At 35.9% G+C, this 27,880-nt stretch overlaps 2 protein-coding genes across 9 annotated transcripts; both read right to left on the minus strand.

The window, feature by feature from the left end:
* Positions 1-2,249: 2,249 nt before the first annotated feature.
* LOC103423011 (GATA transcription factor 11-like) lies at positions 2,250-5,839 on the minus strand. The gene is made up of 3 exons (XM_008361084.4): positions 5,432-5,839; positions 4,340-4,567; positions 2,250-3,063 (listed from the first exon to the last, which is right to left on the minus strand). Exons 1-3 carry the CDS (start codon positions 5,474-5,476, stop codon positions 2,446-2,448), a joined length of 891 nt encoding a protein of 296 aa, XP_008359306.3. The 5' UTR covers positions 5,477-5,839; the 3' UTR covers positions 2,250-2,445.
* A 16,012-nt stretch (positions 5,840-21,851) lies between these two features.
* On the minus strand, positions 21,852-27,832 carry LOC103423021 (protein-tyrosine sulfotransferase-like). Of its 8 annotated transcripts, none has more exons than XM_017328070.3 (14): positions 27,438-27,818; positions 27,203-27,259; positions 26,993-27,069; positions 26,486-26,651; positions 26,319-26,390; positions 25,423-25,711; positions 25,141-25,281; positions 24,724-24,828; positions 24,456-24,603; positions 24,124-24,173; positions 23,961-24,029; positions 23,751-23,870; positions 22,947-23,072; positions 21,852-22,069 (listed from the first exon to the last, which is right to left on the minus strand). In XM_017328070.3, exons 3-14 carry the CDS (start codon positions 27,039-27,041, stop codon positions 21,929-21,931), a joined length of 1,476 nt encoding a protein of 491 aa, XP_017183559.3. In that variant the 5' UTR covers positions 27,042-27,069; positions 27,203-27,259; positions 27,438-27,818; the 3' UTR covers positions 21,852-21,928. The 8 variants fall into 8 exon arrangements, with proteins under 8 accessions (XP_017183559.3, XP_017183562.3, XP_017183546.3 ...); XM_017328073.3 differs by having other exon boundaries at positions 26,993-27,066; positions 27,438-27,764; XM_017328057.3 differs by having other exon boundaries at positions 26,486-26,699; positions 26,993-27,066; positions 27,438-27,650.
* Positions 27,833-27,880: the final 48 nt, after the last annotated feature.

Raw genomic sequence — 27,880 nt, forward strand, 5'->3', positions numbered from 1 at the left:
AACCCAGCATCGCTGCCCTATCCGAAGAACTCGAGAAGCTTCAACAACCTTTCGCTGACACCCTCGCCAAAGAGCAAAGCCTTGCCATGCCACACCCACTACTTTGTCGACAGCAAAAGTATCCCATATCATTAAGGTTGAACGTACTCTAGATTTGATGGACTTGTTTTGACCCTCAAATTCTTGAGTGAGCCTTATACTCTGGAGGAAACCAGAAAATCCTCCAGCTCAGTTCAAGAATAAGCATGTGGAAAGTTACTTCTTCAAAAGCAAAAGTATCTCATATCATATCTTCTCCATTTGCTTCTCCTTATCCTTGTTGATGTTTACGACACAAAGAGAAGGAGAACAATCGAACGAAAGCTGAAGTCGAACCTCCGATCCAGGTTGCTTGCTTAGAAGTCTGATTGCTTACCTTGTCTGTTACCTCTTTCAGTAAATCTCCTAGCTCGACAACTTGGGGGACTCCTACCATAGGGTTTGTATTGCATTTGACCAAGCCCGAAACTACAAGTAAGCTTCAAGTGATATTGATACATTACCTTGTGCATTTTCATCGGTTAAAGATACCACCCCTGGATGGAGGAAAAGTACTTCCAGAGAATATGTCACATCTACATATGAGACAGATAAGGCAAGTGAAAACAATACCACACTTCGGTACTTAAAAGTTTCGTGATTACTCAATGGCTTGGATCTTGCAAGTCCCCAACCAAGAAGCTTCCCTCACTCGGTAACTTAGGGGATCACTGTTTGTACCATACTTGACCAACCCCAAAACTAGTAAGCACCGATCAACATTATACCACTAAGGACCCACAAGAGTCTCCCTCCAACTAAGAGGCCAATCACAACGCGACACATGTCAACATTGGAGGCCAATCATAACACGACACGTGTCGACATCAGAGGTCAATCATAGCACGACACGTGTCAATGTCAGAATGAAACTAGAAACTCTCTTCTATAAATAGATATCATTCTCTCACAATATTTCCTAATGTCATTTGTACTAAATCATTCACTAGAACTCACTAAAGGAGAGCTTGAACTTATGTACTTGTGTAAACCTTTCACAATTAATGAGAACTCCTCTACTCCGTGGACGTAGCCAATCTGGGTGAACCACGTACATCTTGTGTTTGCTTCCCTGTCTCTATCCATTTACATACTTATTCACACTATTAGCCGGAGCAATCTAGCGAAGGTCACAAACTTGACACTTTCTGTTGTACCAAAGTCTTCACTGACTTTGTGCATCAACAAAATGAGAATTAGGTATGGGGTTCACTCCATATCGAACTTTAATGATCTGAACCGTTGATTCATAAATCATCATTGCAAAAATTCAATTCAATCAGAAACTATTTGTCTATTTAATTATCAAGATAAAATGTCTTAAACATTTCTGATTTGACTAATATTTTGTAAGGATGATCTATGAGATGCAACTTGAAAATAGATAATTTGGATCGTTAAAGTTCGATGTGGTGTAGACCTTATAACTAATCCTTATTTTTATAAAAAATTGGAAATCTCTTCCCTTAAAAATTATATATATATATATATATATATATATATATCCAGATCTTGTCCTGTTTGGTGACCTTTTGGAGGAAACTCCCATGTGAAGCTTGGTCAAATATCTTCTGGAGTATTTTAACCCCAAACAAGAAGAAAATTTAATCTGAAAAAAATTAAAAATAAAAAAAGGAGAAAATTTAATCTGTAAGCAACTTTTTATATGTCTTGCTTTTTTTGTTTCCTGGGAATATATCAGATTTTTTTTTAAAGTAATGTTATCCTGCTAAAACTAAGTTTAATCTCTTTGCTGCAGTTTAAAAGACTAATTCATTTAACTGGATTACTTCCATTGATTAATTAAATATTGATAAATTTAATTTAATCCACCACACCAATTTACAAATCTTTATTTGTAGGCAGTACATTTGAATTTTGATTATCTTTTTTTCCTATCAAATTTGAAAAAAACACTGACTTCCATGTTTAATTTTGAATAGAGTTCGAACTTGCTTGAGGAAACATTTTTGTTTAAATGAATGTCGAATATGCCTTTTTATTTTGGTTGAAGAATGGGGCTAAAAGCAAAGAATGGGGCTAAAAACAAGAGCCGAAACAAACCTACTCAATAATAAATCTAGACTGGGACATCACAAGTCGATCCTCACAAATGAACTCGGAGATCAAGAGCTAGTTTGTTTGTTTTGCTCTTCTAGTTTTCTCCTTGATAGAGGTAACTACTGCTTTCTGACGATCTTATTCCATCATGTACACAAAGAACACATCAAATAAATTAGAACAGAAAGCAATAAAACAGAGACACAAAGAAAGGTATCTCAACTACGAAGACTGTTCTCATTTTCCAGATATAATGAAATAAATGACTACTACTGCTGCTACTACTAGTACTGCTATCTGAATTTCCTACTGGGCCGACGATAAAATCCCCATACTCGCCCCCTGGCAAGACTTGCTTCTCAGCTCGATGACCTTCTTGTGCGAGTTTGAATGCACTGAAGCGACGAATGTAGGGCTTGCTGCAGGGCGGTACTCCGGGAGGAGGCGGCCAGACCTGTACCGAACCCCACATGCATTGCAAAGGGTCTTCGGTCCTAGTGGCCCTTCCCTCCACTGAGGGGTCTTCGTCACTTGACAATGCGTGCATCTTTTAGTCTCCCGACTCTCACCTGCCTCGTCCATGGAGAGCTTTCCCGTTTTCTTCTTCTGTTTTCTTTTGGCAGTGTTTGATGTATCCTCTGTGCGAGAGGCTTCTAAGTCAAATTCACAAGCATCCCAACGATATAAATTTTCAGAGGCAGAGGAATTGGATGAGGTACTGAGGATGAACTGTGTACTGAAAATAATTGGGTTTGCACGCCTGCTTCGTGAAAGCTTGCTTCGGGTGCGCTTTTCAAATTTGGGCTCAAATTGAGCAGCACAAGAGCCAATGCTTTCAAGGCCATCTTTGCGAAGGCTAACTCTGCTGCGGATGGTTTCACAAGTAACACTTGGGAATTGCGGTCGCTGATACATATGTCCATACTGAAAGCAAATAAAACACAAAAGGGAGATGAGGGAAGGACCTACGTTGGCATTTGTTGGCTAAAACAGTATAAAACCTCAAATTTCTTTACAAGAATCACCACAAGAAAAATGCACACATCTTTAAAATACAAAGTACAAGCCTATCATTCCTAAACATGAAGTCGTTTAATTACCATACCTGTTTCACCATCAACTGCATGAACATTATCAGTAATTTATTTGAAGGACCACAACGCCATTATCTGGACGTCTAGTATTCAAAGGATAATCTAAAATTGAACACCACCCAGATGGATGGACAAAAAGAACGCTTTGAAGGGAAGCCTAAAATTAATTTGAGACAAAATACAGATGCATATAAGCAGTTTTCTCTAAAGTGATATAAGTATATCTTATATAAATCATGTCAACAAGAACAAGCCTGGATGTTCAATTCTATTTGTTCTCTGAGAAATCAATACCAACTTCATATATTGTCCAGATTCGTTTACCATTTAAACTCTAATACTCATATATAATGTAGTCAAGAAACAATATGCTCTATTGATGCTAGGTTTGATGGAAATCTTCCTTCAGCACCAAAAACGTTATCCATAATAAAACGCTACTCAGAGAATTGCAATGCCTACGCTACTTTTCAGAACACGTTACCAATGAATCTTTGGTCTTTTCCATCATGACTTAGCGAGTCCAAGAGTCCATAACCTAAATGAAAATACATGTTTAACAAGATTTTTACCGCTAAAAGAACAACATATGATTTACAACCTTCAACAACATGTCAAATTTGCAGGGCCATAGTTTCACTTAAGGAAATACAAGAGTCGGCAGAGAAATTCAAAGATAACAGGTAATCACATATCATGGAAGCTCTGATTCCCAGAGAAATATACTTATCTCCATCCTCTTTCAAATTATACATAAAAGTAGGCTATCTATCGTCACTACACCTTGCCAAACCATAAAGTTCCTGGTACATCAAAACGGTTAAATGCATTCATAAAGTACTCGACAATAACTAGTTATGCATACTTTGTTCGTCCAACGAGAATAAATTGCCCATGATATACAACAACGAATAGTTATGCACGGATGAAAAATTCTTGAAACCAATTTCCGGGCCACATTAGTAGTAAGTATTCAACACAGTAGTGCGAAGCGAAACAACTTAACAGAGTAATGCATATATACTGTAAACACAAAGACAGTTCCACAGAAAAAACACAAACAGAATAATAACCCTTATGTCCCTAACATAAGATAACAATCTCACCGGAGTGGAGAGGTTGGTATGTTTCTTTTCGTCATCATAACTAAAAATTCCTGGACCAAGCAACTGATCAATGTTAGGCGGCGGCTCTATGTCTTGGAACTTCGTGTCCCAATCGTTATCTTCGACACTGTCATCAATGTCTTCCATTGGGAAATCGAGAGCGCTGAGGATGCTCTCGTAATTGAAGGCCCCATCGGCGGGCAAAGAACCATCCATGTCACTAATATTCTGTTTACAGTGGCAACAGGCCAACAGCAGAGGAAGCAAGAATTTAAATACGAAAACTTTTTTAATTAATTAAGATGTATTGACAAACATGAGAAGCATGGCATTGCTTGCTATATATCTAGTGCTAAAAAATGGAAAAAAATAAGCCAAAAAATCATAAAAAAAGGAGAGATATCACAGTAAGAAGTCAAAAGGGAAAAGTTATCTCAGGGGGATTGGATTGGATTGGATTGTTGTGGGTTTTGGTCATAAATTCAGAGAGGGAAAGCGTTTTTAATTCAGTAGAAAATCGTAATTAATAGAAGGTTACCCAGATTAGGACTCTGAATATTCAATTATCCAATTAATTTCATCATCAATGTTGAATCAGAAACAATAGCATAAAATGGTAACTTACTTTTACTAAACCAGAGAAAAATAACAAAAACAAAAAAATTATAACTATAATTAAAATCTTATAACTGCACACGCTCGCAATCCCAATTCCCCAAGTACACTGTTTGGCTTCCGATAAAATGCTGGGAAAATAAAAAAATGCTTAAGAAAACCAAACACTAATTCGCACTGCATGCCAATTGCACAACTGCAGCAGCAGTACAACAAATTCCATGAATACTTAGTTTTAAAAATTTTAAAAATTTTAAAAAATTAGAAGAAAATTGAATGTTGGGTATTTTTCGAATTTCATTTTCTGGCAAGCCAAACAGGATAAAAAGTAAAATGCGAACGGAAAATAGAGAAAATGCAAACCTCTGAAAAACCCTAAAAGCAGCAAATGAAAACATGACATTCATTCATTCACGGAGAAGAAGATGAAATGGTTAAGAAGAGAGAGAGAGAGGGGGGGGATGCGAGTGTAGGCACCTCACGCTTCGTTAGCTTGGCGACGTCAGCGGAGACAGCCGTCATTGTCCCTGTCAGAACTTTCAGAGAGCGAAAGAAGAGAGAGAGCTCGTGGTTGTCTGTCGTTTCAGAGGGGGGAAAAAGAGAGAGAGAGAGAGAGAGAGAGAGAGAGAGAGAGTTGCAGAGGAGAAGGGGGAGGAGAAGGAGAAGATGGCTCTGCGCCCTCTTTGCGTTTGTCTGAGATTGGAATTTAGGTTTTCTTTTCTCTCTCTCAGCGGGGGGAGGAGGATTCACGTGCAGCGCTGCCCCACGCGTTTCTACGGTAAGGTCTCACTTCCCAATCGGATTCAGATTTTGTTCATTTTTCAGTCAACTTCCACAACGTGCGTACTTATAACATAAGATTTCCAGTTTCAAACTATTTTCCTCAATATTATTTTGTTATATGATTAAATCCTATATGATAGTTACACTTACACCCTCTAGAGAAGTTGTACTCTTTACTTTGCATTCTACTTTGTTTTCTAGTTTAAGGAATAATCAACATTTAAGGTTTAGTAATTAATTTTGAAGAATAAGTCGGTGACCAAGATGCAATGATATAGGTAAGAAAGTACATAAAGCAACGACAGATGATTAGTTTTCAAAAGGCAATTATTAGGGTTTATGGACTCAAGCTTAGGACATCGACTCACGATGGTTGGATTAATTTTGACGGTTGGCAAGTTAGCATTGAAACTTGATTCAGTCTCAAGAATTTCCTTGATTTTTTTTCACTTGACATTGATAATTAGATTTTGATTCAACCATAAGTGATAGTAGACTTTCATGTATTGACTGTAAAGTCTGTAATCGCTATATTATTTTTCCTTGCACGACATTTCCTCACATGACTAGTAAATGATCATTCATTACCACAAAAATATTGCACACAAAATCACTTCATTTTTCTTTATGCTTTGTCCAATCATAACAACCGTTGTGCTACGTAACCAAGTTGCGGATTTTGGCAACGGACGTTTCTTTTTATCAAAAGCTTTGAAGCTACTTAAAATGTTAAAAGATAGCTACTAGACTCACCCCATTGTCTTATTTTCTCACCCACGTTATAGCCACCTTAAAAAGTTAAAAAAAATTAAAATGTTATTTTCCCACCCACTATTACATATGAAATTATAAATTGTCTCTTAAAAAATATAACAAATAACATGTAAATGAAAACCACTAAGGTCTGCGAAAGAATTCGACAACGACAAATTTAAAAATACGATGGACAAATTCAAATTGCCTACACACAAATTATTCTTCTACATTTTCAATGAAAACATAATCTTCTACCTTTTTCGTAGAAGCTTCATCTTTGACATGTTCAATGAAAAAATCATCTTCTAAGTCAATTGTTATTTTTGTACTTTATCTAAATGAAAGGAGATGAAATATGAGTTAGGGTTTAAGGAAGATAAATCATCTCACATACCCAACCTTTTTTTATATTTTTAAATTAAGCAAAATAAGATAATTAATGTCATTATCAGTCTTTTTGTAAATGGACAAATTTGTAATTAAAAAGCTCATTTAAAGGTATGTGGTAAGATAAGACATTGATGTGTGAATAACATCACTCTTTTAAAATTACGAAACACAAATCAAAAAACATTTCAAATTCAAAATACAAAAATTCGAACAGATTATAATTTCTTTTTAAAATATAAAATCATTCATCCATAATATATTTAAGTTGGATAAGCGTCGGTGGTTGTGATACGGATTCAAATGAGGAAGGTGGCAAAGGTCACATGCGGGACTCAATTTTTTTAATGGCAAGGCAACAAAGCATCGCCATCACTACTCCACTGACACTGCTTAATAGTGCATCACCGACGATTGGGGTAACATTCTTATTTTATTTTTATATTTGGTCAAATATTTTGGACACCAAAATTCAAACCATTTTTTCTTAAATTATTCCTCATCAATTAAACTCAATATTTATCCCAATACGGGTTTGAAGTCTTATGAATACATGCATCTCTGCTTTGAGATACATGGCTGGTTTGGTATTGCTGTACTTTGAAAAAAAACTGCTGTGAGAATAAGCGGCTGTGCTGTGAGAATAAGCGGCTGTAAAATAAATTAACAGAGTGTTTGGTAAACTTTTTTGAAAAGTGCTTTTGGAAAAAAAAACAGTCTGATAGTGAGTTTTTTCATTAAAGCACTGTAGCTCTGTGTGCTTTGAAAAAAAGCCAGTTTTCCAAAGCTGCAAATAGCAGCTTCAGCTTTTTCCTTTGATTTCAGCTTATTCTCACAGCAGCTTCCAAAATAAGCCATTTTTTTTCAGTTTACCAAACACCTAAAACTCTCACAGTTTTTTTTCATGGGTGCTTTTCTTTTAAGCACCTCACTCCCAAACCACCCCACAGACTAAAAGTACGATGTCCCTTTATATGAAACCGAAGCTGAATAAAAGAAAATTTAATATGTGATCATAGTGACGGCACCAGCATGTAGTCATTTGTTGTCATTGATCTCATTAACTTCAAAAACTTCATGTATATTTGTTTGTATATTGTATTTGGTCCTTATAAACAGTTAAAACAAGCTAAATTACAACATATATCTTCTACTTCTTCTATCATATTTGTCTTTCTTTTTTCTCTCTTCTTATGTTGCGACTCTATTATGTACAACATGAGCTCAATAAATACCTTTGTTGATAAGCCTTGATAGTTTTCTACATTATTCCACTATACTATGCATCCACCCTTGACGAGCCTCTGCAAATAATAGTAGTTGTCGACATATGTTGGCAATAATTGGCATTGCTTACTAGGTGCTCAACGAAATGGTCTAATAAATTTTTTTTTGTTGATATTATGATCTTTTATTTAAAAAAATTTAACTCAGCCACTAAAAACACCATATATTAAAATAAATAAAAAATTTTGGATCTTTATTCTTCTTCCCTGTTTCCTTATTGCAAGGAAAAAGCCAACTTAGATTCAAAGGGAAAACTGCTTTTTACATTCCCCATCAGCATAAAGATACATAGAGCTTCTTTCTACTTTAAACCAACTTTAAGCAAGATCCATGAGCCACGTATATACAAGTCATAATACTTTTGAAATTACGTTCAATTGTAACATCTTAATAGGAAGATAAAACCTCAAATTTCCAATGATTGGTTTGGCGATCCACTTTCTTCATTGTAATAACACCAACCTTAGAAACCAAAATAAGCCCTCTTCTTTATAGGGTTAAGCTTCAAATGCACTCAAAATCATGACGAACAAAATTTTGTATATGGTACTGAAATATGATTATTGTGACTAATTACGTGTAATAATATGAGTGATTGGGTGAACGAAGATGACCCTTAATTTGTGGGGTAATATCATGTGTTATAACCAGTCTCGTGTATAGTACGAGTGGTCTGAGTGGATGGAAACCCTTAAAATTTAGTGTTTAATATTAAGGAAAACTAATGAAAATGGCTTGAAAAAATTTAGTTTTAATAAAAAAAACCATGTTATAAGTTTTGTTTAATGATTGGTACAAGGTCCATATTAAAGTAGTCCAACTAAAAATGATCCAACTATAATAAATTATGATTTGTCGATTTTATTCCTAACTTTTTTAGGTTGAGTTCCAGATTTTCATCGTTAATGGAGTTCATCGTTGTTTTGCAAACCTTCTTCTTTTTCTTTGAAACACAAATATAGATCCTCATGCTATTTAATTTATATTTTGTATTATTTCGTTGAAATGTGATCTTATTATTCATAATGTATTCGACGTACTTTTTTTAATTTTCATCATCAGTGGAGTTCATCGTTTGTTTCTCCAGAAAATAAATTTGAGATCTGCATGTTATTCAATAATAACGACATGTCACTGTTTTTGGACTGTAAAAATAAATTGTTTCTGGATTTTAAGTTATACTTTCTAGAATTTAAGTTACTGTTTCTGAAATCTAGGTCACTGTTTCTGGATCCAAGTGAAATAGACACACTGTTTCTTAAATGTAAGTTAGAAAAGAAATACTTGAAATTCACTATATTTGGATTCAAAGCAAAATAAACACCATTTTTCTTAAATATAATCAACTGATGCATGAAAGAAAAGAAACAATCAAAGGTTAAAATATAGACTGTTTCTGGAACTAAGTCACTGTTTCTATAATCTAAGTCATTGTTTCTGTAATTTAAGTCATTGTTTTTGGAATGTAAGTCACTGTTTCTGGATTTTGGTTGTTTTCTTTCAAAATACGTTACAAACACTGTATCTGATTTTTTTTTTTTTTCCAGAAATAATGTTATGTTTTGAGTTATCCAAAAACAATTTTATGTTTTGGATTTTTTTTTCCAGACACTTTTTGGCTGGTTTCTGCCATTAAACTTCTTTGAACTTGTTACGGCGGCTTTGTTCCGATGAATGCTTCAATTTTCAACTTTGATTTGGTTGTTTTTGAAATGGGGGGGATTCAATCTGATAGGAAGACATGGAGTTCTTATGGCGGTTTTGTGCTGGGTTAAGGTTGGTGAAGAGTCAAGATAATATCAAATCATTTAGGGATACTTACGGAAGTGTAGATTTGTAGTGGGTTGGGCTTGTAAGTTTGACCCATGGACAATAGTTTTGGATGATTTTTTTTATTAAACCTTGAGCTCTTTTGATTAAATAACATTTTTGGATGGTTTTTGGTTAAATATTTGTTGGCTCAAGCCCTTTTCATTAAGGCTCCATTAATATTAATACATATTTACATGAATGTGAATTTTTGTTTTTGAACAAACAATATTATCTAGTTAAGGGGATGTGGGCACTGGTGGATCCATATAGGGACCTGGGGGGTCCCGGGATCCTTCATAAGCTCGAAGAAACACTTGTGATCGACCTTCGGGACTCTCCAACAATTTGGGCATGTCCAGTGGAAAGGTTTGTTGCCTCCATGGATGTGCAGGCAACAATGCTTATAACAAAGAACAAGAAGAGGTTTTTAATTTTTGTTTTAAAAGACCTAGCCAAAACGACAACGTTTTTTAGCCAGGTCATTATAAAAATTTTAAAAACTAAAATATCTCTGTTTTCTCTACAAAGCCCGAGAACTTCGGTCTTTTCCAGTATATCCAAATTATATTTAATAACTCTCAACCCCAATCGTCGCAACCTTCCAACTTTCAGCCCAAGTTACCCTATTCCCCGTCACCATTTTCTGTTCTACCGCCTTTAGCTGCCTAATTTTATTTCCTCCAAATTCATATAAGTTTTTTAATCCTAGACTCTAGTCCCAACTCCCAATTAATAATATATATGTAACATTAACAAATTTTAACTTGTAAAGTTACTAATTGCGTTATGTTGCTGAGAAGAATTTGTTGGTTTTATTATCTTTGAGATTAATTTTGATTTAATCAATTAACCAAATTCAATAGAAAATAGTGATATGAACCAAATTAGTCTAATATATATATATATTTTTAAACTTTATGTTGGGACTTCCCGATCTTGAAATCCTGAATCCGCCACTGGATGTGGGAGTAAGCTAAGCCTCACAATTTGCTAGTAATAATGTGGTTCAAATCGCCTTTGACATGAATCGAACATAAAACCTCTCACTAACAAGTGAAGAAAAATATCACTCGACCGTAGTTCTAAGTGACAGCTACACGTGAATTAAATATACCATGTAAATAAATCTAGCTAGTGTAATAAGCGGTTCCTTCTTTTCGAGTGATTGTTCTCCCGACAGTTTTAAAGCATGTTGAAATTCATAATTTAACTTTTGACACACAAAGGAAGAAGGCCGAAAGGAGTAAAACTAGAGTCACGCCTAAGGAGAGGACTTGTCTGCAATTAGGTACATTAATCAAGGGAATCAAGTTTTTTTTTTTTTTGAAGCAATCAGATAGTGTGGCAAAAGGGTAATTAGAAGATTACATGATTCAACATGTGAAATTTAAACACATTCACAGGGGTCGGCATAAACAGCTAAAAACAGATGTTTCTTGAACAGGTCATGCGATGTGACTAAAGCATACCAATCATATTCAAAGACTTTTTGTGAAAAGCTAAGAAAATCGTGCCAAGAACGTGTAAAAACAAGTACGTGCACTATGGTATCGTTTGGTATGCAAACGAGACGGAACGGAGAGGGAGTAAAAATGTCATCGAATGAAAACAAGGAGGAAGAAGAAGGAGACGGAGATGTTATAATTTTGTGTTCCACAGATGTGGAACTAGTCGTTCCAGGGATGAGACAGAATGAAAATTCATCCAAAATTCGTCTCGTGGAATAGCAAGTTCCACTCATTTTAGGTGCACCAAACGTGGGAAACCAAACGTGGGATGGAATACCTCGTCCCACTTCGTTCTGTCCCGTTCCACATACCAAACGGTACCTCTAGAAACATAAAATATCTTGATTAGCGGAAATACGCTATGTTATAACTTATCAAATATGATTACTTGTTGTTGACGAAGTATACACATTATTAGTCAAATCATAATGGGATAACGTACCACATTCTTGACCAAGGCCCTAACACCCCACAGGCCCCCGAGCCCAACTCATTGCAAACGGTCCAAGTCGATTGCTACACGGTCTGCATAGATTAACCTATTGTGTAACAGGTTTGCCAATCAATCTCTTTGGCACCCACTAAACACAAAATTTCCTTCCCCTTTCTCTTCTTCAATTCAAGATTGGTGGAAACACGGAGCAGCAACTGAAACGGCGACGACACCAATTCCAAATTCGACTCCTTATCTTGCGAGTTTTGGAGAAATTTTTCATTGTGATGGGAACACGACTGTTACATCACGTGTTTTTATATTTTAAGTTATTAACTTTTTAACACTTATATCTCATCATTAGTATAGTGACACGTGGTATACCATCTTGTATGCCGGTCACATTGAAAAATCTCTCTGATTTTGAACCAATTCCACCAGCCCCACTCACGGCCTGAGCTGCCATAGCTGCCCACGGTGCTACTTATCGCCACCACGAGACTGGTACCGTTCCCCATGGGACTCACGGCGCCACCCACCGAAGCCTTCACGACTTCCTTTGCCCCCCAAGATGCGGCTCCCTCAAATGGAGCACAACCCAAAATCAAATGGAGCACAACCGATCACCTCAAAAGTTTGGTAAGTGCGATCCACGTCTCGTCCAATATGAATGCACAACCCAAAATCACACAGCGATAGAGAGGGACGAAGCTTGACATCTCCATGAATGGTAACATCTTCAAATAACAAAGTCACAAATTTAAAAGTTCAAGAATGTACTCACAAAACACTTATATATTAATCCATAAGATTTTTTATTCAACTTATTACAATATCTCTTGACGCGTTTCATATTTTGAAACATTGCACAATTTCATTACTAATACGATAATACAATTAAAGCTCTCTCTATAATAAAATAATCATGTTATCATTCATCCATTAATCTCCTATCTAATTTCTTAATCAATGTTCATAAATTTTATGATCGAATATGCTCTTTTAAAGATGACAATAGTGCATAAAAGAGTTAATACTACTGTCACAAGCAACTAGAAGAGTATATTTTTTCAACAAAAAAAAAAAATTGAGCCTAAGCCAGCTCCATCCATGGCGATAGACTTGTATTGAGGGTATGCACTACTCCAATTCTCTAATTAATAGTAGTCATGAGGAATGTCAAATTGTTTCCAACATTACAAGGAACAAAGATAAGATAATCTATCAATTTTGTAATGTCAAATTATCAGAGAGGCCCACTTCTAACAACGTCTATATTGTCTCCAACTTATTAATTACCATTTGTAGAGTTCGACAAGTGTGAGGTTTCATTACAAAAGATCTCGGTGCTAATTGGAGTGAGGTTATGATATTTGAACACTTCTTTTCTCAGAGACACGGTCGATATGGGATTTTCAACACGCTCCTTCACGTGGACCAAATTAGTGGGTCACACGTGGGAGGTCCACACATTGTCAACCACGTGGAGCCAAAGAGACTTAACCAACACGCGGAGCCAAGGGACTCACCATCATGGGGCAGGGCCAAGTGGGCCCATTCATCACGTGGCAGTACGAGCTCGCTTCCTGGCTCTGATACCATGCCAAATTATCAACGACATGACCCAAATACCCACTTCTAATAACACCGATATTGTCCCTAACTTATTAATTATTACCTACTCAATTCGACAGGCGTGAGGTTTTATCACAAAAAGCCTCGGTATTAGTTGGAGTGGATTTTATTAAACCTAATACCTCTCACTTACAAGTGGAGATAAATACCATTAAATAATAGTACCACGTGGCAGTTGATGTAATGTTAGAATATTTAAACTATTATTTCTTTCTCTGACCGATATGAGATATTCAACATGTCAACCAGATATTCACATCAGTTCAGTCAGTTATATATGGAAGCCTGATTTTAGAAGCTAACCGGTTTAAATATGATAAGGCATAATTGATGCTTAAAGATAACGCTTAAGTTTCCTTGATAGAAGGAACTCATCTGTTAGGAACCTATATGAGGTGAAGTCCCTGCACTTACAAACACACGTTCAATTTGTAAAGACTGAGAGCTCTTGGAAGATTAAAGAAAGAATCTGATCTTCTTTCGTAAAGAATTTGTACAATAATCTTAAAAAAAATTCGAAATTGAGAGTTCGTTGACAATGGCCTCATCTGGTAAGCACACACTCTCTATTATTTAGTTCATTTATTCAAACACGCTATTTGTGTCTCTAACGAATATATGTTCTAAGTAACTCATTGAATGCTTATATTATATGGTGTTCAAATGGTAAACATAGAAAGACAGAAAGAAGTACAAAGTCTAGGGTTTTATAACCACCTTTGCACCATGCCACAACCAAAGGATGCATGGCGGTCAAGGGAGATAAGACTTCTTCTTCCCCTTCATTTCCATAAGTTGATTCCAGCTTATAAAAAGCTAGGAAGTGAAATCTCTCAACGGATGAATGATTACTAGGACAAATTCCAAATTGAGATTGCCGAAGAGGATGGTGGAAACAGTCTGCGGTCGAAACATTGGTTTTAGTGGAGAATTATAATAGTTGAACCTGTCTAGAATCGTGTCATATGATCGGTAGCAACGTAATCAATTATCCATCTACTATTCGAAGTTAATATAGAATTTTGAGAAACCTTACTGACATTACCTGCTACGACTACGAAGACGGAGGCCTGATCAGAATTCTTCGGGGTCTCTTCAGGCTTCAGCAACACTAGCAGCTGTAGTGCACTAGTGAGTGGAATTTTGTTTTCGGGGAATCTTACTATGATCCCACCATTTCGGAGAACCCAAAAGTTCGTAGTAGCGGGCTTTGGAGTGGCCAGTTTGACCACAATGTCCACAAACCCCATCAGATGGAGTTGAATATCAGATTATCCGATGAACAAGACTAAAAAATAATAATAATATTATTAAACAAACTGGAATGTCGAAACGGTTATAAAACCTCAAGAGGCTACATTGTGACGAACTTATTCTACATAGCTACGCAACATTATATTTATAGAGAACAAACATAACCCTAATACTATCAGGCTAGGCCCAAACTAAACTTATAAGAAAACCCAAACAATATAATACCTAAAATACTAATATTTTTCAACACCCCCGTCAAACTCATGGTGGTATACGACATGAGTTTGCAAATAATCAGATGCATACTGGCTTCGTTAGGCGAACAAGCGAGCTGAACTTGACTTGACTTGAATGGACTTGATTGGCAAACTGGTGAACTGGAAAACTTGACTTGACTTGCAAAGTGATTTCAATTCTTACATGTTAATGTTGAGAGTATGGAAAGAAATCACATGAGTGCTTCCTGTCACTAAATGGACAAGATTTTCATATCTCAGCTATACCAACAAACGAACAATGTCAACAAATTCTAGCAACTATCACTTGAGTGGTTAACACTCCAAGCACTCGAATAACGATTACAAAACAATTCCAAACAAACCAAAAACTTGTGTGGACCTAAAAACAAACTTAAACATTTTTCCCTTGACCGTGTGGGCCTAAAGCAACATCAAACAATTTTTTAAATTTATTTCCTTTCTCTTTTTGCCTTTTTTTTTTTCTCTTTCCTTGCTCCTTATTTTCTCTTCGTTTACTTCATGGTCCCAAACTAATCGAACAAAGAACACCATACCAATAGTCAGATCAGCAAGGCACAGCAGATGCAACTTGGCAGCAAGAAAAATTTGCAGCAACAGAAGAAACAGGCAGCAGCGGTGGTGGTTTGGTTACAGCAGCAAGAGACACAGATCGTGATGATGGTGGTAGTGCGTAGCAGGTCTGATGTGGGCGAGAGCAGCAGGCAGACGGGTGTGCTGTGGCGGGATGGATCTGGGTTGCAGTTTGCATCGGGTACGGCTTCAAGATGGTGTGATGTGAGTCTGGTATAGCTGAACATGTGTGGCAGATCTGATGCGGGTCACGATTCGAGCGGTGCAAGCATGGCGGGTTTGTACAGGCGTGACTGTTCTACAAGGAACAGGAGTCACATATCATTATTTGTCAACAGAAACGCTGACAAACCGGCGATATGCGAACATCAAATGCGAATTGCAGCAATGGGGTTCTAGTTTCAGAGCGACGCGATACCCGTGGCTTGGTGACTCAACTTCAGATTTCTAGCAATTTCAATATTTTTTATTTTTTATTTATTTTATTTTACATATAACAAAACCCTAACTACTGCAAGACAGACAAACCAACAAAACATATCATGACAAACTCATACGCAGCGGGCAAATGGATGAACAAATTGATACCCACCTAGAATAGATTAAATTCCGAAGAATCTAATTTGCTTTGATACCAAGTTGAATATCAGATTACCCGATAAACAAGACTACAAAATAATAAGAATAATATTAAACAAATTAGAATGCCGAAACGACTATAAAACCTCATGAAGCTACATTTATACATAGCTATGAAGCATTATATTTATAGAGAACAAATTTAACCCTAATACTACCGTGCTAGGCCCAAACTAAACTTATAAGAAAACCCAAACAATATAATACATAAAATACTAATATTTTCCAACAGGCAAGGAATTTGGTGAATATATAGAGATGAAATACTCTTTCCGAAAGAGTTGTGTTCTTCAGGGGGAAGTTACAACTTCTCTTGTTGAATACAACTGTTTAGTTATATCCAACAGTCATATCCCTTATAATTAATGGAAAAGGACTTAATCAATTCAGGTCATCCAACTTCCATGACTTATGGTCAAGCAGCATTAACAATGGATCATTGCCTGCAAAGTTGGCTATCGAAGAAATTCATAAGTATCATAAGAAAAGGGAAATTGGACAGGGCAGAGTTAACCTCCTCATGCAAAAGATTTTCAAAAAAACAAGCCACACATGCGTAAGCCACATAGCAACAAGCGCCAAAACTTCAAAAAGTTGGAAAGCGCAAGCAGAACAAGTTCAAAGTAAAGTAGAGTACTGCATGTTTCAACTATGGAGAGATGGGTCACTGTAGGTTCAAGTGCCCCAAATGACACAACAACAACAAAATTCTTAAATAGCTTATATTGACTGTCTTCGAATCACTCATTACTAAAGTCAAGGACAATGGTGGATAGACTTAGGAGCAAACCTAACACATATGTAAGGACAAAAGTTGCTTCATCAACTTTAAGGAGAAAGCGTTGGGAGAGCATTGTCTTTACATGGGCAATAATACTTATGTCAATGTTTTAGGTGAAGGAGATTGGAAGATCAACAATTGTAAGTCTACCATTGTACTTAAAAATGTTCTGTTTGCACCAAACATTAGGAGGAATCTTGTCTTTGTTTCTGTCATAGAAAAGAAAGCTCCAAACATTAGGAGGAATCTTGTCTTTGTTTTTGTCTTAGAAAAGAAAAGTTTTGAGACAAATTTCATGAATGGTGTTGTCATTATTGGGAGAAAGGGTTATACTTATGTAAGGAAATAAGAGTCGATAATATCTACTCACTTTTTATTAATAAAAAATATATCTTCCAAGTATGGTACTTCATCATGCGAGATCTTAGAATGACACTTAGTTGGTTACTAAGGCATTGTCTTGGTGAGTCGACCACACCCACAAGAACATCGTGTGGTTTCCAATGGTATATCTATAGATATTCGCCATATGTTTACGACACTGGCAATAGGATAGTCTTGTCGAGTATGAAATGAATAGTAGCAACCAACGGTGTGAAAGTGTTTGTTAACTAATACATGTGAATCATGTATTAAAAGAAAATGACTAGAACGAGGCTAGTTGAGACTCTCCATGAACTCTCTGCCACCTCATGTTTTTGATAATGTTGACATATGAATTGACGTTAAACTGTGGTAGTAGAGAGTCCCACTTTGAGAGAGTCCCCTTAACATTTCTCGAGTTGATAATGAAGCCGACTTTTTAAGTTCTGCATTTAATTTTGTGCATGTATTTTATTGCTGTTTGGAAATTTGTTGTAATTGTTCTCTATTTGGTAAATTCTTTAATATAGGGTTAAATTGGAGTTGATTTTATGCTTCAACCTGAAATTATGCCTCGAAATTTGTGTAAAATTGAAATAATACGTGATATAATAAGTTCATGTGTTATAAGATGAGTGAATATGATCATACAATGTACTAGCTCATTCACTTCAGAAACAACTCACTGCTTGGAATCACTTGAACAATCTGTGTTTTCTCATTTGTTAAGGAACCGAAAAAAGCACTCATCAACTCAAAGTACAAAGAGCAACAATTAAACTTGGCAACAAGGAGAGGCATTGTCATTAAAAAAAAGGACTTAAAGAGCTGAAGGGCGCTTTGTTTTTTTGAAGTTCGTAAGCTTTCTTATCATCATGGCCGTAGACAGACCAAACATGATCATCATCTTCCCGTTGCTTGGCCGCCACTGCCTCCTCCTCGGTCTCCTCCTTATTGTTGTCGTAGTATGGAAATCATTGACATCCGTAAGGGTAACAGTCCGCCAAGCATCTGGATCGTCGATGGAAGCCTACAAACATAAGGTGCACAGTAAGTAGCTTGTTGAAAAATCGAAAGCAGTATATCTTGGAATATTAAAACACACGTATTGTGCACCTGGCGATTCAAGACGCAGGGAATCCCGATCGCATGCGAATCTCCATTCTGAAGCAAAAAAAAAAAAAAAAAAGAGAAAAACAATTATTTTCATGAGCAACAAATCCCATAATTTGATAGGAGAAATAAATTCGCATATGTGACACATCATTCAAGTATCACAGTCTTCATTCAATTATCATAGGAATTCCACGTGAAAACCGTAGGGCTTGCTGTCAAGGCCTATATCAAATATTAAAAATCCTTGGATTATTGTGGACACAAAGAATAGCAAACTCACTGAATTGCTAACTCTTTTACGCGACAAATTTTTCATGGTGGGGATCAAAGCCTAATAGAAATGATGCCTTGCTTATTACATTGTTCACAACAATATATAACAAAACTAAATAGGGAGATAAAAACAAGAATTGTCAATTAAGGAAAATTATCACATGGGTTGGATTCTTACCTTTATTTCTCTGGGTGGCATATTGCAATAGAAGGAAACAGTATTTATTGGGTGAAATCCTTGTGCATTGAATGTTACCCGCAGCATGATTCCAAATTATTTCTTTCGTTTGGCAAAAAAAAAAAAAAGAGAAGAAAAAGAAACAAAAACAGAAACATGACTCTAACTGAAAAAATAAATGTTCTAATACGCATTTAATTAACGTTAGCGATGGTGTTCGTTGTTGGTTTCGAGTTGGTGTTGATACTAGCTATAGCCAACCCTAAGTCGTGCTGTTTGATTAATTATATCTCGATTTCAGAATTTCGACTAAGCAATAGCAGAACAGTGGGGAGTAAACTGCCGGACTCCGGCCAATATTTTTAGCTAAAAGAATGTCTAGGATAACTCAGGGAGCTCTCTTCAAACAACTAAACGAACGCAGCTTTAGAATTCTCCTCTTTGTACATGTGCACAAGCTTATTCTGTAAGCAACGCTGGAGAAGTGTTATCACCCGATTTAGCACCGCCACCTCAATATATAGAACCAACCTCGGCAACCAGCAAGATCCACCCCTTCTCGTGCTGCCAAGGCCTTTGAATCCTCAACATACGAGTTCGACTTAGGTGACTAGAGAGTCTAGGAACCCTAAATATCTATATGAGGTTTTGCACAAGTATCACCTGAACTTGTAAGTATGTGCGTTAATATTAACAAATTTTTCAATTTTTGTTTTTTACCACCTACACTCTCTTAACTGTTGGAATCTACCACCTACGTTACTTTTCATCTATTTTTCCGTTATAATATGTCACATGTCCTTTACATGGGGGGATATTTTTGTCAATTCACTTCCTAGGGTTCACTAGAGTCAATTTATACAGAGGCAAACGACATTTTTTTTTAGCATCATTGGAGTTAGGTCATGAAGAGAAAGGGAGAAGTTGATTTCGGGTTTGAATTTGGTAAAGATTGTAGAAGAATTGAAGTGAAATTATACAAAAATATAGTCTTTCATTTACAATGAATAGTTTGTTGGGTTTCTACCTATGTGTCCTGCCTACATTTATTGTAATAGTTTCAAACTCTTCCCCCTTCCCCCTTCCCCCCTCCCCCCTAATAATAAAAAAAGTTTAAAAAAAAATTTTATAATGAATTTTCAATTTTTTCTGTAGGTTAGCAAATCGATCTGTGATTTCCTTAATTTATTCAAATATTAATTTTTCAATCTCTTATGAAGGGAATTTGGTTGCAAGTCGTAGATTTGCACCAAATATGAAATTTGGGTGATCTATTGCCAAAATAAAAAGTATGGGTGGTTATTGTGCACACACCTATTAGTTCAAGTGGTACTTGTGCAAAATTCTCATTTTTTTAACATAAAATGTACCTTTTTCTATGAAATGTAAGTAAGGTATAAAATATCGATAATATCGGAAATATCGGTAGTCCAAAAACATTGAAATTTTGATGGAAATATCAGGATATTATCGATATTGATAAAAATTGAATAAAAACCACGGAAATTGTAAGAAAAACTTAGAAATTTTTATTGAAACTTTGCATGATGTTTATTTAGTCAATTATCTATAAATTATCACAAAAAATTGGAAGGAAATGCATTGCATGATGGATTTAACTGATTTAAGTTGATTATATAGTGAGCTGGCAAACATTGTGAGTGTAGAAAATATGTAGTAATTAATGAAAGAAGTTTAAACACACCATAATCATTTATATATAATGAATTAGTACAATATTTTACACTTTATACATTGCATGGTAAGATACATGAGTGACTTGGTACCACATAGAGTTCCTATCAAGGTCTAAAATATCGATGATATCGGAAATATCGGTAGTCCAAAAACATGGAAATTTCGATGAAAATATCGGGATAATATCGATATTTTAGACCTTGAATGTAAGGGAATTAACTTGACTCATCAATAGTTGAGGAAGAGTTCCTCATCAATTTACTTCGTAGCCAATTCGGTACCATTAATATTATAAAGCACTCTATAGATATCATCTTTGTAAAAAATAATAAAATATAAAATCATTTAGTAATCAAACTACAAAAATAAAAGGACAAATTCAATAAAAGAATTATGAACATCTATCTATTTATTATTAGTGATTGATTGAACAACCTTAATTTTAATTTTTTTTTTATAGAGATGATATTCACAAAATGATATATAATATAAACAATCACGATTATAAATACAAAGTTTTGTTCATGAAACACTTATATTGAGGAGAAACTCCTCTGCAATCTCCTGTCTTTTGAGCGTAAAAAGAAAGCGCTAAAGGTTATTGCCATTGGTTGTTAAAAGATTGAGTGTCCTAGGTTATAAAAAAAAATACATAAATTGATGGTTAATTGTCCTTGGTAAAGAAATTGGAGTGCTTGTTTGTGTCATATAGTAATATGTCATGTCCTTGTATGCACCATGAAAAAACTATGAAGCTGTTAGCTTTCTCGTCTAGGACTGATAGCAAACGACCAAAAACGAAGATCTCCACCGTAATTAATTGGAGCTACATTAAAAAAACACCCATAAAATAAAGAGAACTTTAACGAAAAACTTCCAGTACTGTTTACTTTAACGAAAAGTTATATTTTTATATTAAAAAGTCAATTATAGTACTATTCATTTTATCTTTTATTTTATCCTTATTGTTAAAACTCAAAATTTTCAAGTCTTTTTCGTTAGTTTAAAAACTTCCGATACTGTTCACTTTAATGAAAAACTATATTTTTATATTAAAAAATCAATTCTGATACTATTCACTTTACCTTTTATTTTATCCTTATCGTTAAAACTCAAAATTTTCAAGTCTTTTTCGTTAGTTTCCCTTAAAATAAACACAAAGGATGAACACTTAAGCAAATGTGATACCTTCTTTCCATCTCAGTTTCTCAATATTTCTACACCAGTCTATCAAGGTACATTCATATTTTGACTTTTGACGTTCTTCTTTGGGCGTTAACAAATACATAGAAGGCCAAAAGAAGTAAAACAAGAGTCGCGCCTAACGAGAGGACTTTTATGCCCGTGCCATATGTGCTGTTCTGCATCCCCTCCCAAACTCCCTGCAATTTCGATGCATTAGTTGATGGAACTAAGTTTGTTAAATCAAATTAGTTGGGGTGCTAAGAAGGCTAAATTTCTTCCTGCATCTCCCCCCAACGGGACAACACAGAAATACAAACTTCAGTTTTCCGTGAACAGCTAAACAAAATAATGAAGCAGACTGTGTAAAAGAGCAAGAGTACAGGATCAGTTCAATGATTACGTACAAACTGTGTAAAATAAGTAGGCAACATGTTCAAGAACAAGGCTATCACCACACTTCAAGGCGATAATAAAAGCTGGAACACGAAATAGGCATAAAAGAAAATAACCACATACGTACTAATAAGGAGACTAGATAGAGGTTCCCAGTGAATGTCTAATGGTTATCGTACTTGTGGAATAAACCCAAGCTACTCTCTCATGATAGAGAAACAGTCGGGATATGATATTGGACAGAATAACCATGATGCTTGGTTGAATACAATTCACAAGACAGACTTGAGGTCAAGCAGCCTAAAGAAAGATTTTCTATATTCTAAATCCAAACCACCATTAACAATTTCCAGCAACAATTACCATTTCAATTCCGAAACCCCATTATAACAGAGTTTAAAAGTTGATGGTGGATACCACCTGTAAAACATCTAAACAATTTCTAAACATGAACGCTGCCTAAAAAAGGCTTCATTTTCTTAAAAATCACAAATTATTTTCTTTGACCACAATTACATTTTCTCTTCCCCGGCCTAATTTTTAGTCTGACAAAACTGAAAATGTGATGGTTGACTGTAAATTTACCAATTAAGATAAAACACTATAAGATAGTCTAGCACATCCTGCCACATGCATATGTATTTGGCATAGGGAATTATTAGCCTTGAAAAAGAGACTTACTGTGATGCCAAAAGTACGCTTATGTTGATTTGCAAAGATATTTTGTGCATATTTATAAAGCTCCACATCAAGATGGTTAAGTTCCCTTATCTGCTGGAGGACCATTTCAGGTACCTGGAGCCGTGCCTGTAAATTTTAAGGGTCAGAATGACATCTAAAAGAAGAGAGGGCCCAAATTGAGTATTTTGCCCCTTGGCACATTGTCGCGCATGCCAATCGGCCATCCAATGTAGTTCTCCTTGGTTTGTGTTTAATTATACAGTTTACTAATTTATCCGTATTATATGAGTGTCTTGTTCACTTTAGCACTCAAGGGTTATTTTTAGTATTTTGATAGTTTCACCTAACTCCCCCTCTCCCTTTATATAGGATAGTGCTATTCACACACCCAATTTTACCTCCCACACACCCTTGTTAATTTTTGGCCATTGATCTTCATTTCATTCGATCCGACAGCCAAAAATTGAGAGGAGTGTGTGAGAAGTAAAATGGGTGTGTGGATAGAACTACTCTTTATATATAAAGAAGTGAAAAAAGGTGGGTTATAGCAACTCAACACTGACATAGCAAGTTCAAGTGCTTAGAAGGTAGTTTGCAAAGCAACATGCAAACAAGGGCAACAGGCTTTACAATATTTATTTCCGATAAATCACAGGTTCATATCTGTTCTAGATTACATGTGCATCTAACCAAGAAGAGAATGAGTACAAGGATGAATGAATGCTGTGCACACACATTAATGAGTGATGCAAAACATCATCTATTATACCATCTACTTTGAAGAAACTAGAAACCTAATGCTACCTGCTTTGTAAAGTTTGCAGGGGAGATTCTCTTCAAAGAAGAGATGCGCCGGTTCGCTTGGGTGTTTCGTAAACTAGAAATGCAGTCTTCATAAGCTTCCATAAGCTCTCCCACAGTCATCTAATAAGGTGTAGAGAGGATCAAAGTCAACAAAGTGGAAGCCAGATCAACTATCATTGTGTCAATAACTCAATATGCAAAATGGCTTACATTTCCTTTCACTGCTTCAACAGTGTCAGGTGAAGCAATCTTACTTTCCTTTCCATTTGGGGTCCTGTCCTGTCATATACAGAAACACTGCAGTAAGAAAGCTGCTAAATCAATTTACAAATACGAAGCAATCCACGTACTGATGATGGTCTTTTCTAATTACCCGAAGTTCATTATTATCTGACTTGGAATCTGAAACTGAGTAGCTCTGTTCTGTAGAACAAGCAGAGGAATAAGATAAATGCCAGATTGTAGTGTAAATCAACCCTATATAGCAATTATAACAAATCAACATGTTACCCAAAGTACTATGCAAATAATTTGGTAATCCTAAAAAACTCAGCTAGAGGCATTACACAGTTCAAAGTTGAACTCAATGTTCTTAACTTCGTTGTGCTCTTAACGCGGAACAAATAGTACAACTCCATATTTTTTTAGAGTACTACACCTGAACAAGGTTAAATAACAGAAATTTTAAGTAGACGCCACACTGACCGGAATTGCTGTTAGCAGCACTCTCCTCGCTAGAATTTGATCCTCCTAGCTGTGAAATCACCTGGGCGCCAACTACATTTGCAAACATGGTTGCAGATTCTCTGTGCTCCTCAGTGAGACCAACATATAACATATCATCCAACCTCTTCTGAAAAATTTACAAATCGCTACAGTGATTACAATCACGGGAAAATGGATATTGAGAGAAACAACATTTATAACAAAATTGAAAATACCATGGACAATTTTCAAACTTCATTTTAATTACCTTTGCGACTTCCAGGACATGTTCACCAAGATGTTTATACCTCTGTACGCAATGGCGCACTTCATGTGATTCTGATAGATAGGAGTTGTTTGTCAATCCTGCAACCTTTTGAACTAGAAAGTCAACCATATAATAAATTAAAGTATTATATACAGATGTGTGCGTAGTGATGCTTCAACATAATGAAATCTCATAAACTCATCATTTTATAGCCACTAGGGGGTCCACATAGAAGAAAAATCAAACAAAAAGGTCTTATGGGAGGAATCTCATTATTAAGAAAAATAAGCAACTATTTAGCATCTAAGACTCTAAGCAAAGCATTCTAGCATTTTCACAAGTCATGGATGGAGCAAACTAAAAATAAGCACTAAAGATTTCCATGATGTTATTCAAAACTATAGGAGGATAAACAACCTGGAATGTTTCTCCGTTGTGAACAATTTCTTCAGCTATAGGGTCATTAATGTACTCGTGTAATGGCATCACAACTTCCTCCATGTTGTACGGGTCACTGCTCTGAACATAATCTGAGCCTTTATGCTCTTGACCATCTCTCTGTCCAGAAAAGTCAGTACATTACAAATAATATGCGAAGAAGAAATACTGCACTTCAGCAGAAATATCCCAAAAGTGCATGAGAGCTGCAGAACCAAAAAGGTCAACTCGTCCAAGCAGTACATAACCAAAATAACATACCCGAGCAAAAAGGTCTTCCCTCATCCATGGAACCAAATATTTCCATGGCCAGATATCCAGCGTGCTTACTCCTTTAGTCTTTGAACGTATACGTCTTGCCATTTGTGTTGCAGAAGTTAAATTAGGATGTACCAAAAACCTAGCAGCTACCTCTACTGAAAATTCATAAGTACTAAAAACACGGTCAACCGGATCCCTAAGTATTGTCACAACTGATGTTCTCTCCCTGGGAAGTTTAGACATCATGCTATAGTCATCATGAGTAACCAACAACCTGCAATGTCGCTTTCTGCAAAGGGTATGGAATTATCATCTATTAAAAATGCAAATATATGCAAAATTAGGAAAGGAAAGGGTTAATAAAAGGGTGACAGAATATTATAGTTCTGTTGGCATCCAACTTAGTAGCTGACTTCAGGCTTAGTTTTACTTTTTAAGATGCAAACCTAGTAGAAGCACATATGATACCCTTGTGATTTTTCTTCTTTTAATTGTATTTTTCTCCAACTTATGACTCAACAAGTAGAATATCACAGTCAAAATAGAAAAAGATGGCTGAAATGATAAATGATAAACCTTTCCCCTCTCCAAGAAATGGAGCTACCAAATTCTACTGTATCTGTCAAGTTTATTTTCCAAATATAAACAGCCTTCCTGCAAAACTTTCTCAACACAATTCTACAAACCACTCAAGCCTACAGACATCTCAACTGTAAATCAATCATACCCTTGTAACATTTCAATGCTCAAAAATAAAATAGTATATACTTGAGTTTACTAATTCTTTGTTGACAAAATTATTTGAACTTAGAACTTAAATGATGCTAAAGTATTGAGAATTCACTGAATTGAAAATGTCAAGAACAAAAGTTAACAAATAGAACTCAAGATGTTACCTAGGATCAAATCGCAGCTTATCATAAGATCGAGGGCATTCCAGAGAGTTGTAGTACAACTTTCTCAAGAAACTGCAAGTGTATTTATAGCCAGAATCATGCATTAATACAGTTGTCAAAATTATGGGTGTCAATCTAGCTTAAAAGTTGGACCTATGCGGAATTACCAGTGGAAATAAGTACGCCCTCCTGTTCTGGGGACATGAAGAAAAAACAGCAAATCCCCCAGTGTGTGTTTGTCTTCTTTAACTTCTTGTTCAAGTGAAGAAGAAGCCCATTTTTTGACAACTCTTTCACAGTGACCAAAATCATTCCTAAAAGGCGAAGCATTTGCTGATACAGAAGGTGTGGATGAGTTATAAGAACCCCAAGAATAGCATCCTGACCAATATAACTAGGCAAGTAATTGCAACGAAACGAACCAAAAGAAAACAGAAAGAAAGTAACCAAAAACAATTTATTCAAAACAGCACGGTCCCCATTTCGTTTGTTACTCAAATGGGTTCAAATTGCATAAGGTTCACTCCAGACAATCCCACCTAAACCGCCCCGAACATATATTTAGTGTACAATATTACCAAGACCAAAAGTGCTAACTTGAAGACTATAAATTACGAAATGATAAGAACAATTAAGAGCAAGCATAAGAGACACAAGTTGTGTTCGATACATACCGAATCCGAGAAGCAACAGCAGGATAGAGAATTTCAGAGTAAGATCCATGCACCTTATTCCTATTCTCCAACCACTGCTGCAAACAACAAAATCAACAATATCCAAAGTTGGCATCTTTCAAAAGAGTTCAGAAAAATAAAAATACGTATATATATATATATATATATGTATGTATGTATCAAATGAAAAATGAGTATCTATCAGCAAACCTTTAAACTAATTCTATTAGCTGGTGCAAAATTTTCCCAGAAAATTCTCTTATTTTCCTATCAAACAAACAGGATTAGAACCCAAAACCTCAAAATTCAAAACAAAGACCAGACATTTCCGGAATTACAAAGCCGAGATATGGAAATATGCAAACTTATAAGAGCCCACAAAATTGAAACCCTAACGACAATAAAGCGGAGCGAGAAAAGGGGGGAAAGGAACAAAATTCGATACCTGTATCGAAATCGGGGGTGTTGTGTTCATAAACGGTGTTGGGAGTGTAGCAGACAAACGGAGGATGATGAATGAGGGATGACGGATGTGGTCCCCACCTTTCAGAACCTTTAGAGATCCTGAAAAGGTAGGTCTGTCCAACCCACCCGGATTCAAATTTTCTCAGCAACCAAACAGCCCGATTTTCTCAGGATTTTTATCACTCAATCCCTCTGCGGTTATGTGTGAGGATGCTCATGTAAAGATACAGTGTATCTATCTGTTTGTGTATACAATTGTGCGCGCGCTGCTCCAAGTGGAAAGTTTCGTTGCAATGAAAGAATGAAATAGTTAGAAGATTGGGTCACAAAGGCTTTTTGGGGACACTAATTTTGTATTGTTAGTAGTGCGACTGTGCCAGTGCTACACAGCGTGTCCCTCTTATCTCATGGCTGGACAATAGT

This window comes from Malus domestica, chromosome 03, assembly GCF_042453785.1.
Source record: "Malus domestica chromosome 03, GDT2T_hap1".
NCBI lineage: Eukaryota > Viridiplantae > Streptophyta > Magnoliopsida > Rosales > Rosaceae > Malus > Malus domestica.